At 42.7% G+C, this 16,361-nt stretch overlaps 1 protein-coding gene across 1 annotated transcript in view; it reads left to right on the top strand.

The window, feature by feature from the left end:
* Positions 1 to 9,026, top strand: part of LOC133142428 (transmembrane protein 8B-like) — a 53,009-nt gene extending 43,983 nt beyond the window's left edge. Inside the window, exons 9-13 of the mRNA XM_061263640.1 lie at positions 1,899 to 2,041; positions 2,713 to 2,891; positions 3,745 to 3,891; positions 6,212 to 6,328; positions 6,998 to 9,026. Of these exons, the coding sequence (XP_061119624.1) occupies positions 1,899 to 2,041; positions 2,713 to 2,891; positions 3,745 to 3,891; positions 6,212 to 6,328; positions 6,998 to 7,333 (922 nt within the window). The 3' untranslated portion in view covers positions 7,334 to 9,026. The remainder of the gene's footprint in view (positions 1 to 1,898; positions 2,042 to 2,712; positions 2,892 to 3,744; positions 3,892 to 6,211; positions 6,329 to 6,997) is intronic.
* Positions 9,027 to 16,361: the final 7,335 nt, after the last annotated feature.

Here is a 16,361-nt window from a genome sequence, read left to right on the forward strand (position 1 = left end):
TCCTTTACACAGTTTATAATCCCAGGGAAGTCCTGAATTGAGATAGTAACCATCCTGGAGCACATACAATTATTTTCAGATGTCTATTGCAAACAGGCGGCACGGATGGTGCATTGGGTAGCACTGCTGCCTCGCAGCAAGGAGGTCCTGGGTTCGAATCCCCGTCGGCCGGGGCCTCTCTGTGTGGAATTTGCATGTTCTCCCCGTGTCTGCGTGGGTTTCCTCCGGGTACTCCGGTTTCCTCCCACAGTCCAAAGACATGCAGGGTGTATTCCTGCCTTTCGCCCAATGTATGCTGGGATAGGCTCCAGCGACCCTGTTCAGGATAAGCGGGTTAGGATAATGAATTAATGAATGAATGTTTATTGCAAACAGACTGCAAATCATTTCAGCACACACCATGTTTGACAGTGTTTTTGACTGTCAAAATACTTGCAATAAAACATGCTCCAGACCGAATTGTTTAAGCACTGGATCAGCTTGTTATAAGGCAGGTGCAGGGTGATATTCCTCCAGAAGTGGAGGAACTTCTCAGAGACCTACACTCAAAGGAGTAACATGTTATTAGCTGGAATACATTACCTTTACATTCCATTACCTGATGCTTCAATCCAATTTGCTATCCGATGACTGCAAAATCAAAAAATAATGCTATAGTTTGCTTAGCAATTTTCAATAATATCTAAAGCATGATATGTTATAATTGTCATTCTCATGAAAATGCAACAGCTAAGGAGGCAGTGTTCTCCTGGCACATGGAAATACTTCTATTGTGTGCAAATGAAACAGCTGCAGAACAATGCATAAATTAGCAGTTTGCACTAAAATGTTATTGTGTTTTCATTTCTATGCATGCTAAAGTGAGTGGAAGGAACTTGGGGTAAACATAAAGAATAGACCTTCATCTGGAGAATGGCAATGCTGGTCCAAGCTTATTTCATTGCTATGATCTGAGATTTCTATGAACTCTGGCCTATTGGTGTGAATTGTCAAAGCTATAGGAGGGAGGACATTAGGGGATGGGGTGAGTTGGGGGAGGGTAGGTAGGGGGTAATCAGCTTGTTTTTGTATGTACCAATTATGGACAGTATATGTAGAATACAATTTTTTAAAAATGATCACAAAAAACTACAGACATTCATCGTGAAGAAAACCATGTGTTTGGTGTATTGGTATTTTTATTGTCTTTTTAAAAGACCAAAGTTGAATCTGTCCAGTCCTACAGTTCAGTGCATTTATATTAAGTGAATTTAAGTTAACATAAATTCAAAGCATTGGCTTATTAAAACAGAAGGCAATGCTTATATTTAAAACATTGCAAGCTGAAGGACTCCCATGGTTCTCCCTTCCAGTTCCAGTGTTGAAAGCAGCCTCTATAGCAGCCAGTCAGAGTGTAGTAACTCACCATGTTACACTACTCACCATGTTACCCTTCTCACCATGTTACGCTACTCACCCTGTTACACTACTCACCATGTTACACTACTCACCATGTCATCCTTCTTACCATGTTACACTACTCACCATGTTACCCTCCTCACCATGTTACACTACTCACCATGTTACCCTTCTCACCATGTCATCCTTCTTACCATGTTACACTACTCACCATGTTACACTACTCACCATGTCATCCTTCTTACCATGTTACACTACTCACCATGTTACCCTTCTCACCATGTCATCCTTCTTACCATGTTACACTACTCACCATGTTACACTACTGACCATGTTACACTACTCACCATGTTACCCTTCTCACCATGTCATCCTTCTTACCATGTTACACAACTCACCATGTTACACTACTCACCATGTTACCCTTCTCACCATGTTACACTACTCACCATGTTACACTACTCACCATGTTACCCTTCTCACCATGTGCTGACCTCCAGGTTTGAAGCATGCAGCAATGTGACAGCTGAGGTTTACCTGCGTACCTACCTCACTCCCTGTATAAATGACTGTGGGACGTATGGACAATGCAAACTCCTCCGCACCAACAACTACCTGTACGCAGCTTGTGAATGTAAAGCAGGTAAAATACGGCAATGTTTAAACTGGGTACCTAAGCTACAGTCGGCATGTCACCATGTAAATAAAGTAGGCTGAGCTGACCACTCAAAATACAATATAGAACTTCTTGTGTACTACTTGGTTGACCGTAAGTACATGTTGTTCTACAGTAATGTGTCTTTAATCACAGCAATGTTTCAACATCTCAATAACTGGAGACAATGTCAAGTATAGATAATTGCCAGCAAATGCAAATTATGTAATTTAATCCCCTCCCTTCATCTCATGTGTAATAGAAATAATCAACCAAACTATTGCCTAATTGGAATGATTGCTGTAATAATGCAATCAAAAATGCATTACTAATAAAATGAATAATGCAGTTTTGATCTCTCAGTTAAACCCAAATCAAACAGGGCTCAAGTTTTGCAGTGGGGCTTTATGAATCTAGTATCAGTCAATCATTAAGATAAGTCTTCTTTTCTACTTCTCCAGTTACAATGAAGCTGTATCAAATTTTGTTTGATCGTTTAAAACATCAAACATTTTAATCAAGTGACTTTCATTTGAAATAAAAGCCCATTTCAAACGCTCTCGGATTTGTGTGTCACTCAGAGTTATGGAGAAATAGCCACTGGATGTAGATGTGTCTGAGGCTGGACCCTCACGTCCCCCCCTCTCTCCCTGCGCCAGGCTGGAACGGCTGGGGGTGCACGGATAACTCGGAGGCGTACAGCTACAGATTCCAGCTGCTGTCCACCCTCCTGCTGTGCCTCAGTAACCTGATGTTCGTCCCTCCTGTGGCCATCGCCATCCGCAGCCACTACCTGCTGGAGGCCTCGGTCTACATCTTCACCATGTTCTTCTCCACGGTGAGGGCAGGCCTTTGAAAGGGCGGCGGCCATTTTCTTACAGAATGCAGACCCGGCCTCGCCTGAGACGGAAACCCTGAGCGACTGGGAGGAGGCGGTGTTAATATTAATTGAGTTTGGTTATAATAGTTCTTTGATGTTTTGATTTTGGAGGGGTTGATAGCAGGGGTTGAATTATTTACAGAATACCAAGTCGTTGTTGTTTTATCAGTTGCATTGGTAAGGCGCAGATTAGTGTTTTCATTGCTGAAGCGTTTCCGTTCATCTTTTATTCAGTAGCGCGTAGGCCCGTTGTATTCTACGGAAATGCAAAGGAGCATGAATAATCACTACATCTGCCTTTGTATCGCTCCTTGATAGTGAAAACCTGGCTTGACAATTCATTTGTGTGTGTTTAAAGGTTGAACAGAGTCATCCCAGAGTGTTAATTGAAGTTGCTAGATGGTAAATAGTAGCAAACATACCTCAATATATCAACAACAGAACTCCATGTATTGGAGTTTTTAAATTATGTTAATGTAGGGTTTGGAGTACATTTGAGGTGAAATTTTTGTTGGCTTGTCAAATATTTATGGCATGATAGCAGTGCAAAATAACTGGGCTTGTTCCAATTGTGGGTTTAAAATTCCCCGCTGCTCTGCCACTGTATCCTTCACCAAGGCACTTAACTTGATTTGCTTCAATACAAATCCAGCGGTATAAATGAATTGTATGTAACAATGTAAAAACTCAGTCACTAAGGCACTCTGGATCTCCTAAATTCCAAAATGTAGTTTAATAATGTACATCAAAGTTTAGGCAATGTGCTATATAGTTACGGAATGGTTCAGCCCTGCTTGCGTTTTCTCTGTAGTTCTACCATGCCTGTGACCAGCCAGGTATTGTGGTCTTCTGCATCATGGAGTATGACGTCCTGCAGTTCTGTGACTTCCTGGGGTCGCTAATGTCTGTGTGGGTCACGGTCATCGCCATGGCTAGACTCAAGTCTATCATCAAACAGGTGGGCCACTGTTTCTTCTCATTTCCAGTGGAAAAGGGCCATTTTCACTTTAAAATTAGGCACATCTTTCTAAACAACCCATAAGCATGTCAGTGAAAATAGCTAATGTTTTGCAGTGGAGTGGCAATCCACGGTTGTCTAATTTATATGGTAAGTGTTTTTGAACTAGATTTTTATAGCATTCAAACAGCTTATGAAATGAGTGCAATAAATAAATGTGCAGAAAAACAACCAACACATTTCAATGAATATTCATCAAATATATGTACAGTGTTTTCAAAGAGACAAAACATTTCCCAAAGCTAGTATTGTGGGATTATGAGATACAGTATATCGTCTGTGTTTTAAAACTTATATTCTCCAAAACTCCAAAATGAATTTAGAAATCCACCCTTGACCTGACAATCGATATGAAAAATGTATTATTTCCATTCTTTATTACATTGGTTAATAACACTGGCTAGGTAATTCATATTTGTCGTATCTGTTAGACACCACTGTCAATTGGCACATTCGGTCATTTGTAATTACACTGGGCAGTGCACTGCCTCCTGAGGGCTGGGGTGCCTCTCAGTACAACAGTGTCAGTAGGTCTGTCTACTCTATCTGACCTGGCTATGTCAGTAGGTCTCTCTACTCTATCTGACCTGGCTGTGTCAGTAGGTCTGTCTTCTCTATCTGACCTGGCTGTGTCAGTAGGTCCCTCTACTCTATCTGACCTGGCTGTGTCAGTAGGTCTGTCTACTCTATCTGACCTGGCTGTGTCAGTAGGTCTCTCTACTCTCTCTGACCTGGCTGTGTCAGTAGGTCTCTCTACTCTATCTGACCTGGCTGTGTCAGTAGGTCTCTCTACTCTATCTGACCTGGCTGTGTCAGTAGGTCTGTCTACTCTATCTGACCTGGCTGTGTCAGTAGGTCTCTCTACTCTATCTGACCTGGCTGTGTCATTAGGTCTCTCTACTCTATCTGACCTGGCTGTGTCAGTAGGTCTCTCTACTCTATCTGACCTGGCTGTGTCAGTAGGTCTCTCTACTCTATCTGACCTGGCTGTGTCAGTAGGTCTCTCTACTCTATCTGACCTGGCTGTGTCAGTAGGTCTCTCTACTCTATCTGACCTGGCTGTGTCAGTAGGTCTGTCTACTCTATCTGACCTGGCTGTGTCAGTAGGTCTGTCTATTCTATCTGACCTGGCTGTGTCAGTAGGTCTGTCTACTCTATCTGACCTGGCTGTGTCAGTAGGTCTCTCTACTCTATCTGACCTGGCTGTGTCAGTAGGTCTGTCTGCTCTCTCTGACCTGACTGCATCAGTAATGACCTTTACTGGGGCAGCCGGTAGCGTGGTGGTTCAGGTAAATGACTGGGACCCACAAGGTCGGTGGTTTGAATCCCAGTGTGGCCACTATGTGATCCGCACAGCCGTTGGGCCCTTGAGCAAGGCCCTTAACCCTGCATTTCTCCAGGGGAGGATTGTCTCCTGCTTAGTCTAATCAACTGTACATTGCTCTGGATATTGCTTTGGACATGTATTTGCCAATAATGTCATGTAATGTACTCTCTCTGCCCTGGCTGCATCAGTAATGCGCTGGACTCGCCCTGCCCTGGCTGCATCAGTAATGTGTTGGACTCGCCCTGCCCTGGCTGCATCAGTAATGCGCTGTATGCCCTGCCCTGACTGCATCAGTAATGCGCTGGACTCGCCCTGCCCTGACTGCATCAGTAATGCGCTGGACTCGCCCTGCCCTGACTGTATCAGTAATGCGCTGGAATCGCCCTGCCCTGACTGCATCAGTAATGCGCTGTGCTCGCCCTGCCCTGGCTGCATCAGTAATGCGCTGGACTCGCCCTGCCCTGACTGCATCAGTAATGCGCTGTGCTCGCCCTGCCCTGACTGCATCAGTAATGCGCTGGACTCGCCCTGCCCTGGCTGCATCAGTAATGCGCTGTGCTCGCCCTGCCCTGGCTGCATCAGTAATGCGCTGGACTCGCCCTGCCCTGACTGCATCAGTAATGCGCTGTGCTCGCCCTGCCCTGGCTGCATCAGTAATGCGCTGGACTCGCCCTGCCCTGGCTGCATCAGTAATGCGCTGTGCTCGCCCTGCCCTGGCTGCATCAGTAATGCGCTGTGCTCGCCCTGCCCTGGCTGCATCAGTAATGCGCTGTGCTCGCCCTGCCCTGGCTGCATCAGTAATGCGCTGTGCTCGCCCTGCCCTGACTGTATCAGTAATGCGCTGTGCTCGCCCTGCCCTGTCTGCATCAGTAATGCGCTGGACTCGCCCTGCCCTGGCTGCATCAGTAATGCGCTGGACTCGCCCTGCTCTAGGTGCTGTACTTGCTGGGGGCGATGTTGCTGTCCATGGCGCTGCAGCTAGACAGACACGGCCTGTGGAATCTCCTGGGCCCCAGCCTCTTTGCCCTGGGGATCATGACCGTTGCTTGGGTAAGAAGGACTTTGGAAGTAAACCTGCATCAATGCTAGCTTGCAGTGGTACCGTACATCATATGCCTGTAACAAAGATGTGACAAAAATACAGGCAGTCATAACAGCTCGGCATAACAGTTTGGCCTCTTCAGGTGTTACGTTAGATGTTTTAGAGCAGAAAATAAGCCAAGTCTGCAATATTATGCCTAAAATGCAAACAGGACAACTGCGAGCAATTAGTCATTATACCAAATGGGATATAAGCAAAATATCAGTTGATGGGTTTAAACATTCATCACAAAATGGAACAATGTGCAACAAGACTTAGATTTTCTTTTTAATTTGAGAATAAATAAACTAACCACAAACAACTCTTTCTAACTGTCTGGCAATTAAAAGCATATGCACTTGCCAAGGTGGCACAGACTGTAGAGTGCATTCAACATGCTCATTCAGCTGTCAGTTTTCATTTACTCATTTGATTTATTCTCTCTCTCTCTCTATCCCTCTCACACGCTCACATGCACACACACGCACGCACGCACACACGCACACTCACACACACACACACACGCACGCACACTCACACACACACTCACGCACGCACACACACACACACACACGCACACACACACACACGCACACACACTCACACACACACGCACGCACGCACACTCACACTCACAGACTGTTCGCACTGTCCGAAGGCGGCGCTGCTACCCTCCCACCTGGAAGCGCTGGGTGTTCTACCTCTTCCCGGGGACGGTGATCGCCACCTCCGCTGTGGGCCTCTACACCTTCGTGGAGACGGAGGAGAACTACTTCTACATCCACAGCATCTGGCACATGCTGATCGCCGGCAGCGTGGGCTTCCTGCTCCCGCCGCGCGCCCGGCCGGACACGACTCTCACCCCGCTGCAGAGGCGGAGGGGCTGCGGGTACCAGCTGTGCATCAACGAAAACGAGGAGATGGGCCTGGTGGACCCGGCCGTGGTCACGGTCAACAGCATCTGCACCAGCTGATGCTCCCGCGCACACAAACATTCCGTTGCCTTCTTTTACTTTGGAAACAAGCCAGAGAACTTGAAACTTTTCAATTCAATTGAGGAAAAAAAAAGATATTATTTTAATATACTTTTAATTTCTATCATTATTATTATTATTATTAATATTTTGGATGCTTGGTGTGAATAATGAAGGACTGTTGTTTTAACATACCCTCAATGAGCGCTTTATTAGGTATTTATTACACTTTTTTACTTGTTGGTCTTCTGCTGCTGTAGCATATCCGCTTAGAGGTTTGATACTGTGTTCAGAGATGCTCTTCCGCATGCCACTGTTGTAATGCGTGGTTATTTGTATTACTGTCACCTTACTGTCAGCTTTGACCTGTCTGGTCCTTCTCCTCTGACCTCTCTCATTAACAAGGCCCTTTCTGAGATACTCACCACCCTGTCTGGCACCAGCAATCATTCCATGGTCACTTAGATCACATTTCCCCATTCTGACCAACAGATGAACCTCTTGACTATGTCTGCATGCTTTTAAGGATTTAGTTGCTGCCACATGATTGGCTGATTAAATATTTGCGTTAACAAGCTGGTATACTGGTCTCCCTAATAAAGTGGTCACTGAGTGTATGTTCATTTCTTAAAGTTTGGTGAATACTGCTGCTAAGTCACAGTGATCGTGTGATTGTTATATAATTTACTTACTGTTTTGCCAAAAGAAAACTAAAACCTGGGGTCAATCACAATTTTTCTTTACTGAGAACTACTATTGTATAAAGTATTGATATTTATTGACAAATGTACTTTGGTTATTCCTGCAAAAACTGATTCTTTTGTTAAAAATTGTATTTGCAATGGAAAATGTGACACGTGTGCTCACATGTATTTGTCAGTTAAAAATATGGACATGAGGAATCCTGGGGTAAATTTTATTTGGTTTATGAAACAAAAAAAATGGAAGGAAAATTTCTTAAGAAAATTCTTAATAAATGTATCTTTTGCACTGAGACACAAAAATGTGAACCTATTCTGTGATGTGTTTGGCTTTCTGTTCAGTTGCACTTTATTGTGATTTATGAATCTAGTTTTTATACAAGGGAAGGGGACAGAAAGCAGCTGGAGAAATCCAGTAATGGGATAGTGTGTGGGTATTAATTACATGTACTGTATATCTTGTGTATTCCTGTTTTAAGGGAATGCAGATGTGTTTACACATAAAACAACAATGCAACATCAGTCTCAGTTTCTTTGCTAGTGTAGTTTAAAATATATAATAAAAATCACTTGTACTGCATCAGAGTGGCAGAGCAGGAAGGCTAAATCTCCACTCTGAAATCAGAGCAATGTAACCTGGTAAATAATTGAAAAGGCCACCTAACAGACTAGAGAGTGGGTCATTTTAACAGTTATAATATAAAGACTTTTTTAAAGTCAGAATATATATTCATACAATTATAAATACTATGAAAGTTAGTAAGGAAAAGTGAGTATGGATTTGAGTCACTTTTTATAACCAGTGGAGTCCACGTTGAAGGATGTCGTTGACTGTGAGGTCAAATATAGTTTTTTTCCTGAAATGTGTATTAACGCTTAATCCGACATTAATTTTAACAATTCCAAATATGGAAGAATGTCTTGTTTGTAGTGTAAAATGTGTTTCTATGTTTAAAAATATATATTGTTTGAAATAAAAAGAAAAACTATAATTTTTTTCCTATTCCATGTTGTTTGGATTGCTGAAAAAATATGTTGAGGCTTTTTTGTCCATTTTGTCAGTGCTTCAGATTTGAGTAAATGCTAACCCCTACAATTTCAGGGAGAGCATTAACACAAAGGAGGTGTGCTAATACCATGACCAGAATGGAGAGACACATGGCTGTGCCTGCAGGAATGGTCTGGGGTCCGGGCTGGTCTGGGGGTCAGGGCTGCCTCAGGAGCAGTTCTTCAGCATCCACCCTGGGGAGAAAGCACAGGGGGTCAGCCTGTGTGTGCAATGCTGTCCCTGTATGTGCAATGCAGTCCCTGTGTGTACAATGCAGTCCCTGTGTGTGCAATGCAGTCTGTGTGTGTGCAATGGAGTCCCTGTGTGTGCAGTGCAGTCCCTGTGTTTGTGCAATGTAGTCCCTGTGTGTACAATGCAGTCCCTGTGTGTGTGCAATGCAGTCACTGTGTGTGGAATGCAATCCCTGTGTGTGCAATGCGGTCCCTGTGTATACAATGCAGTCCCTGTGTGTGTGCAATGCAGTCCCTGTGTGTGCAATGCAGTCCCTGTGTGTGTGCAATGCAGCCACTGTGTGTGCAATGCAGTCCCTGTGTGTGCAATTCCGTCCCTGTGTGTGCAATGCCTTCCCATGTCTAAACGGCAGGGCCCCTTTCATTGTGTAGCCGATGATGGGTTGCCCCTTCAGTGAAAAAATGAAAGATGTCCACTGAAGCAGTGTGAGTTATTCAGAGGTGAGGTGACAATGTAATAAGCACTTACGGCACTATCTCAGCTTAGCACTCTGACTTCATGAGCAGTCTTAATTGGACTGTGTTTCTTCTTGGATATGATGCAGTTAACTTGACAAGAATGAAAGCAATAAACAAAATGCGCCCTTGCATACCTAGGCATCAGTTCGCAGTTTTCAAATGGATTGGAGAGTTATTGTGATTTAGTGACGTGTTTATAAAGCCTGCAATTGCATTTTCAGAAGGCTCAGAGTTATGGCAGACAGGGAATGGGTGGGGAATAGAGGAAAACAAAGCGATGTCACGAAACAACCGCAAACATGTTCTCTGTTTCATTGGGATTCACTAAAATGTTTGGAAGATGTGCAGGATTTCACAGTTCTTTCAAAACACTGTCTAAGTAATGCGTCAAATCACAATAACATATTATTTAATGGCCATCCCATAAAACAACATGATTTATACAGTTAAGTAACAGTTGTAGTTGACAATGTGTGTTAACATAGAGACAATCACATGATTTATCACTTTAATTTGTATTACAATTAGACCGCTTTCTGATTTAAGTGTTTACTAGGAGTCTTTCTCTGTCTCTCACACCCCAGCAGACAGACTATCTGTGAGATTAATGTCTGTGCTTCTCCTAGAAGGGGGTAGCTAGCAAATTCTGGTCTTACAGCAATATTAACAAGGGGAATTCAGAAGACAAAATACTGATGAATGTTTGTGGCCAGCTTCATGTCTTTTTGTTTTGGTAAAGCCCCCCCCCCCCCTTCCGGGAGAAAATACTGAAAACTGTATATAAGTCTTACTATGTCTGATTCAAATCAGAGATCCGGTAAGGTCTCTCACTTTCTGTTATTTCTTTGCAAATAAATACAAAAGTTAAACCTAAGTATAGCTACTGTTGTTTTACTATGGACCTGCTTCATGAGATGATGCTCACCTCTGATATGTAAAAAGAGCAATTTCCCTAACACAGTATACAGTTTCTTCCCCCTGTATGTGTGTCTGTGCGCAGATGCATATGATACTGTCGGCTGTGTCTCTGTGCAGATATTATATCTAGAGAACTGACACTTATGTGCATTTCCATAATCTGGTTTTGCCCTAAGGCAGTAAATGTTAATAGCGTACCACAGATCCTGCTAATTATGGCCTTGTGAATTTGATCAGCCAGTTTTCTCTTCCATGAGTTCAACATCATGTTTTCTCTTCCATGAGTTCAAAAAATGTTTCTGCTTTCCCTGTCATTTCCTTATTTTTAGTTTTTTTCCCCCAATACTTACAGCAACATTATCTGAACTATTCAATGTGAAACTTCATTATTACAGGGTAACAGGGCATTGCTGCAAAAGAGCATGCATGCTCAGTCAACTTACCCTGTATAAATAAAGGTTAATGAATAATAAAAGAATGCATTCTTTACATAAGTTTGACATGCTTATATAATAAGTTTAATTAAACGTTTTATTTGTTAATGAGAGAGGTCAGATGAGAATCCACAGGATGTGCACATAGTAAGCCAATTAATTTAAGATTGCAAATTTCCTCCAACAAGCTTGATGTAGTTGGCTAAATTGGCTCTCTCAACCTGCCACCTAATCATCCCCTGATTTAATTGGCTTAACAAAAAAAAAAGATCTCCCTTTCCACCTCAGCTGATGTGTAGTGAGCATTCTGGTGTACATCACCCAGGTGGGTGCCACACTTTGGTGCTGGTGGTGACGAGATTCCCCCTCATCATTGTAGAGTGCTTCGTGTCACCACCCGGTGAGAAAAACTATATAAATGCAAGGAATTATTATTATTATTGATGTTCCTGAATCCAGCGCAGAGAGGGAGAAGGCTGCGTGTGCCAAATGCTCCTGCTGACCCCTGCTGCTTGCTTAAGTGAGAGCTGGAAACGGAAAGCTTCTGACAGAGTGCCGGCAGCCAGACGCAGGAAAGTGCACCGGCGTTCCGCCTTTCCTCCTTCTCCACCAATTGCTCGGCTCAAAGAGTGACATTGAGGCACACGCCGCAACATCGCTGGAGCCACGGCGACTCAAACGAGCGAGCAAACAAGCGAACGGTGTGGAAAAAATCAATAGAAGCCATTTGTTTCAATTAACTTGTCGAGTCTGACAACACACTGAGCGGTCGCTGTCACTCTGGGCCCAAATATCACTCCCTCTGTTTCTGTCAACAACTTTCCGCTGGTGCGTCCCGCCTCTAAATTGCTCCTATTGGTGGAAAACCAATAATAATCACAAGGACCACTTTGTGTTTGTTGTTTGCTAAATAGCCTAATTTTACTAAATGTTTTGTACGGTCAGGCTAGGTTAGGTTTGCCCCCTGATCACGTGTCGCAGTATGTTTGGATGCAATATGTGGATATGCAGCCTTGATTTACTCAATATTTCACCATAAGTCTCGACTAGAAAATAAATACAAGTGTTACTGCCGCCTCACAGCAAGGAGGTCCTGGGTTCGAATCCCCGTCGGCCGGGGCCTCTCTGTGTGGAGTTTGCATGTTCTCCCTGTATTCGCGTGGGTTTCCTCCGGGTACTCCGGTTTCCTCCCACAGTCCAAAGACATGCATGTTAGGCTGATTGGAGAGTCTAAATTGCCCGTAGGTATGAGTGTGTGAGTGAATGGTGTGTGTGCCCTGCGATGGACTGGCGACCTGTCCAGGGTGTATTCCTGCCTTTCGCCCAATGTATGCTGGGATAGGCTCCAGCCCCCCTGCGACCCTGTTCAGGATAAGCGGGTTCAGATAATGGATGGATGGATGGATAATAAGGTTTCATACAACTGAGTAACTCTGCTATGGCTGATGTGATTTGGGGCTTGGAGATTTGAATTAACAGTGCAATAAGCTTCATAAACACGGCTGCTCTGAATTTGTATAAAAACATGGTTGTGAAGAAAAAAAAACAATGCTTGCCTTTAATAAGTTATTAAAATATGAATTAGACAGGACCTGTGTAGGAGGAGCCATGTGCCCTGTGTATTGTATGGCACACAGCCTGTGCCCTGTGTATTGTATGGCACACAGCCTGTGCCATACAATAGTCTAGTCTGACTGCCAACTGCCAGTCTCATTCTTCCCATTCCACTTAATTGAATGTGTAGAATAATTGACCATTTAACCTCTACTGTTCTGCACATTCTGCTTTGCATAGTGATTCCACTCAATAAACATTGGGATGAAGTGCACTTATCATCAGTCAATGTACAATCATCCTGTGTTTGTGTTACTAATGCTATATTAGCGTGTTGATTCATTAATAGCTATGCTTGATCGTCCTGTGGTTGACATAAGGTGGTTGAAGTTTTGAGAGGTGATCACATTCCTTTGCATTTGGGCTTTGCTGAAGGCAACTTTATGTGCTTTATGCACAGAAATGTTATTTGGATTCAGAGACTCTGTAATGTAGGTATGTGCAAGATGTGATGCTTGGCTGGCTAGGGCAAGTGCTCTGCAGTGCTGATCTGTGCTCATTAGCGTTAGAGAGAGAGAGAGAGAGAGAGAGAGAGAGAGAGAGAGAGAGAGAGAGAGAGAGAGAGAGAGAGAGAGAGAGAGAGAGAGAGAGAGAGAGAGAGAGAGAGAGAGAGAGAGAGAGAGAGAGAGAGAGAGAGAGAGAGAGAGAGAGAGAGAGAGAATGGGGTGAGGCAGGTCAGAGAAGCATACTATTATATACAAATGCTGAATCCCTTCCAAGTCCTGAAGGCAAAAAGTATGATCTGAGTGCTGCATTGCCTTGAAATAGAAGGATTTGAAAAGGTTGGAAATAACTTTAAGGCAATCTCTGTGATGACACTTCAAATGAAAATAAAGACATATATGAGCTACATAACCATTTTGACAGGAATAGCGCAACTATGCAATGTCTATATTGAATATTTTTGCTATCAAAGCTGGCTAAATGAAGCTGAGGAGCATTATATTTGCACCCTTGCGCACAAACTGCTCAAACACCCACCCCTTTATACCATTCCTCCTACCTGCCCAGCCTTGATGGCATTTCTCCCTGATTGGATCCAAGGCAACACTGTCCTTATCCAACATACAGAATACTCTCTTCTGTTACTGATAGCCCATTCTTACAATGTCTTTGTACTTGAGTGTAAGCCTATGGCAAGAATACAGTAGTCTCTCAATTGTATCCCTCACTAGGTCATTAAGGCAATTTCAGCATATGGGCTATTTGTGGTTGTCATGTTTTTTTAAGCAGTTTTATTTGTTTCACATTGCATTAACTTTAAAATTGATCTTATGCCTGGACAACTGCAATTCTCATCTCGTCAGGGATCCTGCTTGTGCCACAACCGAATGCAACCAGATAACTTGTCTTTAAGCAGGTATGCTCCTCTGACTACTAGCTATCTCTCTCTCAGCTCACATCAAGTGTAAAAGCTAGGTGCTGGCTCGCAGTGCAATGAATGGAGAAGCTCTGCTATACCTGCAATATCAATCTCCAAATTGTACACCCCCATTGAATATCTCCATTCTGCAGTGTCAGGGTGAATGGTTCTACTCACGTCCCCTGCAGTCACCATGTCTGTCTGCACTGCACTCTCAGAAATAAAGTCATTGTGGAGGTGCCTTTTTATTCTTCAAGGATCAAATTCCCCAATGTACCCTGACTGTAATGTTCTCTTTGGGTACAAATTATAACATTTTTCAAGCCAAATAAAATGTACTAAATAATTGTATATTGCTGGCAAGGGTTCCAATGTTATGTATCTATAGGGCACTGCCCAAGTGACAAGCATTTGTACCGTTTCAGCAATTTTCATACCGAAAAACAACCTCATCATACTGAGTTTTGGTTTTACTCCTTACCCCATAGCACACCCTCCTTTGTACTAATTCAGATTATGCTGTGTTTATGCTTTTAGGTTATATTGTTTTTTCTTTATGCTTCTTTTCTTGGGGCTTGTTATGAATGCAGTCTGCATTTGTTCAGAATGTGTACTTTTGTTCTTACTTAGAATAGTTCTCTGGATAAGTGAATGTAATGTAATGTGGCCTCAAAGCAAAACAATTATCTTTTAATTAGCTGGTAGCTGTGTGGAATCTCACATCTTGTCACTTCACTGGTGCAAAACATTGGCTTGATTAGAGGATATTCTCTGCACTATAAAGAGCCTTATTAATGTTGTCTCGGATTTTTAATGCATGCTACCTAATTACACTTTCCACCGTAATTAGCTTCCTGGTTCAGGAGCTGTGATGTTTCAAACAGCAAACAATAACATGCCTTGTTATCGTGAAGAACATTTTGGAGATGCTAATGACAAAGTTCAGTTTAGGATAAAAAATGTCAATATATTTAAAGACTTCACCTTTGTGTTCGTGTTCCCAAAAAACTGACATGCATGTGAATAACTGTACACATCCTTTTTGTTTTTCTGAGCAAGTGGATTAGTATTAAAGCATATAGATTTGGAATTTTCAGCGTCCAATCGAGTTTGCTACTTGTATTATTTGTATATTGAGTTTATTACTTGTATCATTACTTGGGGCGGCCTGTAGTGTAGTGGTTAAGATAAATGACCGGGACACCTAAGGTCGGTGGTTCTAATCCCGGTGTAGCCACAAAAAGATCTCCACAGCCGTTGAGCTGTTGAGCCCTTGAGCTAGGCCCTTAACCCTGCATTGCTCCAGGGGAGGGTTGTCTCCTGCTTAGTCTAATCAACTGTATGTCGCTCTGGATAAGAGCATCTGCCAAATGCCAATAATGTAATGTCATGTAATTATCTTATACAGTCTCTTTCGCTCATGATCATCAGGGGTGTTAACAATGGGCACATCAGAAAAGGATTAATGTGGTATGACAGCAGAATGCCATTCCAATTACAATGTTTATAACATTGAAAACATACCCTCCAGAGTCAATTAACGTTTTCGAGCCACAAAATATATGTAGAGAGAGAGAGAGAGAGAGAGAGAGAGAGAGAGAGAGAGAGAGAGAGAGAGAGAGAGAGAGAGATAAACACACCTCTGGCCCTTAAAAAGCATGAAAGGAAGGATTATTATAATCATTCCACCTTCTAACCATATACGAAGTATACATACTGTAGATACCTATACTTTCTCACTTCTTTCTTGGTACAGAATTTAAAACCCTGTTTTTTCTACAAGAATGACCCGCAAGCCTTAACAAAACAATTGTATCCCCAAGTTTAGCATAAGCTGATGTATCATTCATGTGTAAAATGCCATCTGACAGCATATAAACCACGCAGAGTAAATAAAGTTAAGTTACATAAAGTTACGTGGATCATATGACTGTCTTTCATTTTTTTCCCCAATATATAAATTATAGATGAAACTATATTAGCATTTTTTACAAGGCAATGGCTAATTATTCCCTCAGAGACAGCCCAGTCTGCAGTTCAACACAGTTTTGTCAATGCTTTTCTTAAATAACTACAGCTCCTGTCTATCAGACCTACCCATGGGCTATGCATTGAAATTTTTCACTGTGACTCCAACAATGTTTGCAATGTCTAGAAAATGAAAATGTCATACATGCTGAAATAATATACAACACATAGAGGTCCTGCTGTATGCTTATGCTGTCCAGAAATATATTGTA

Source organism: Conger conger, chromosome 12, assembly GCF_963514075.1.
Source record: "Conger conger chromosome 12, fConCon1.1, whole genome shotgun sequence".
Lineage (NCBI taxonomy): Eukaryota > Metazoa > Chordata > Actinopteri > Anguilliformes > Congridae > Conger > Conger conger.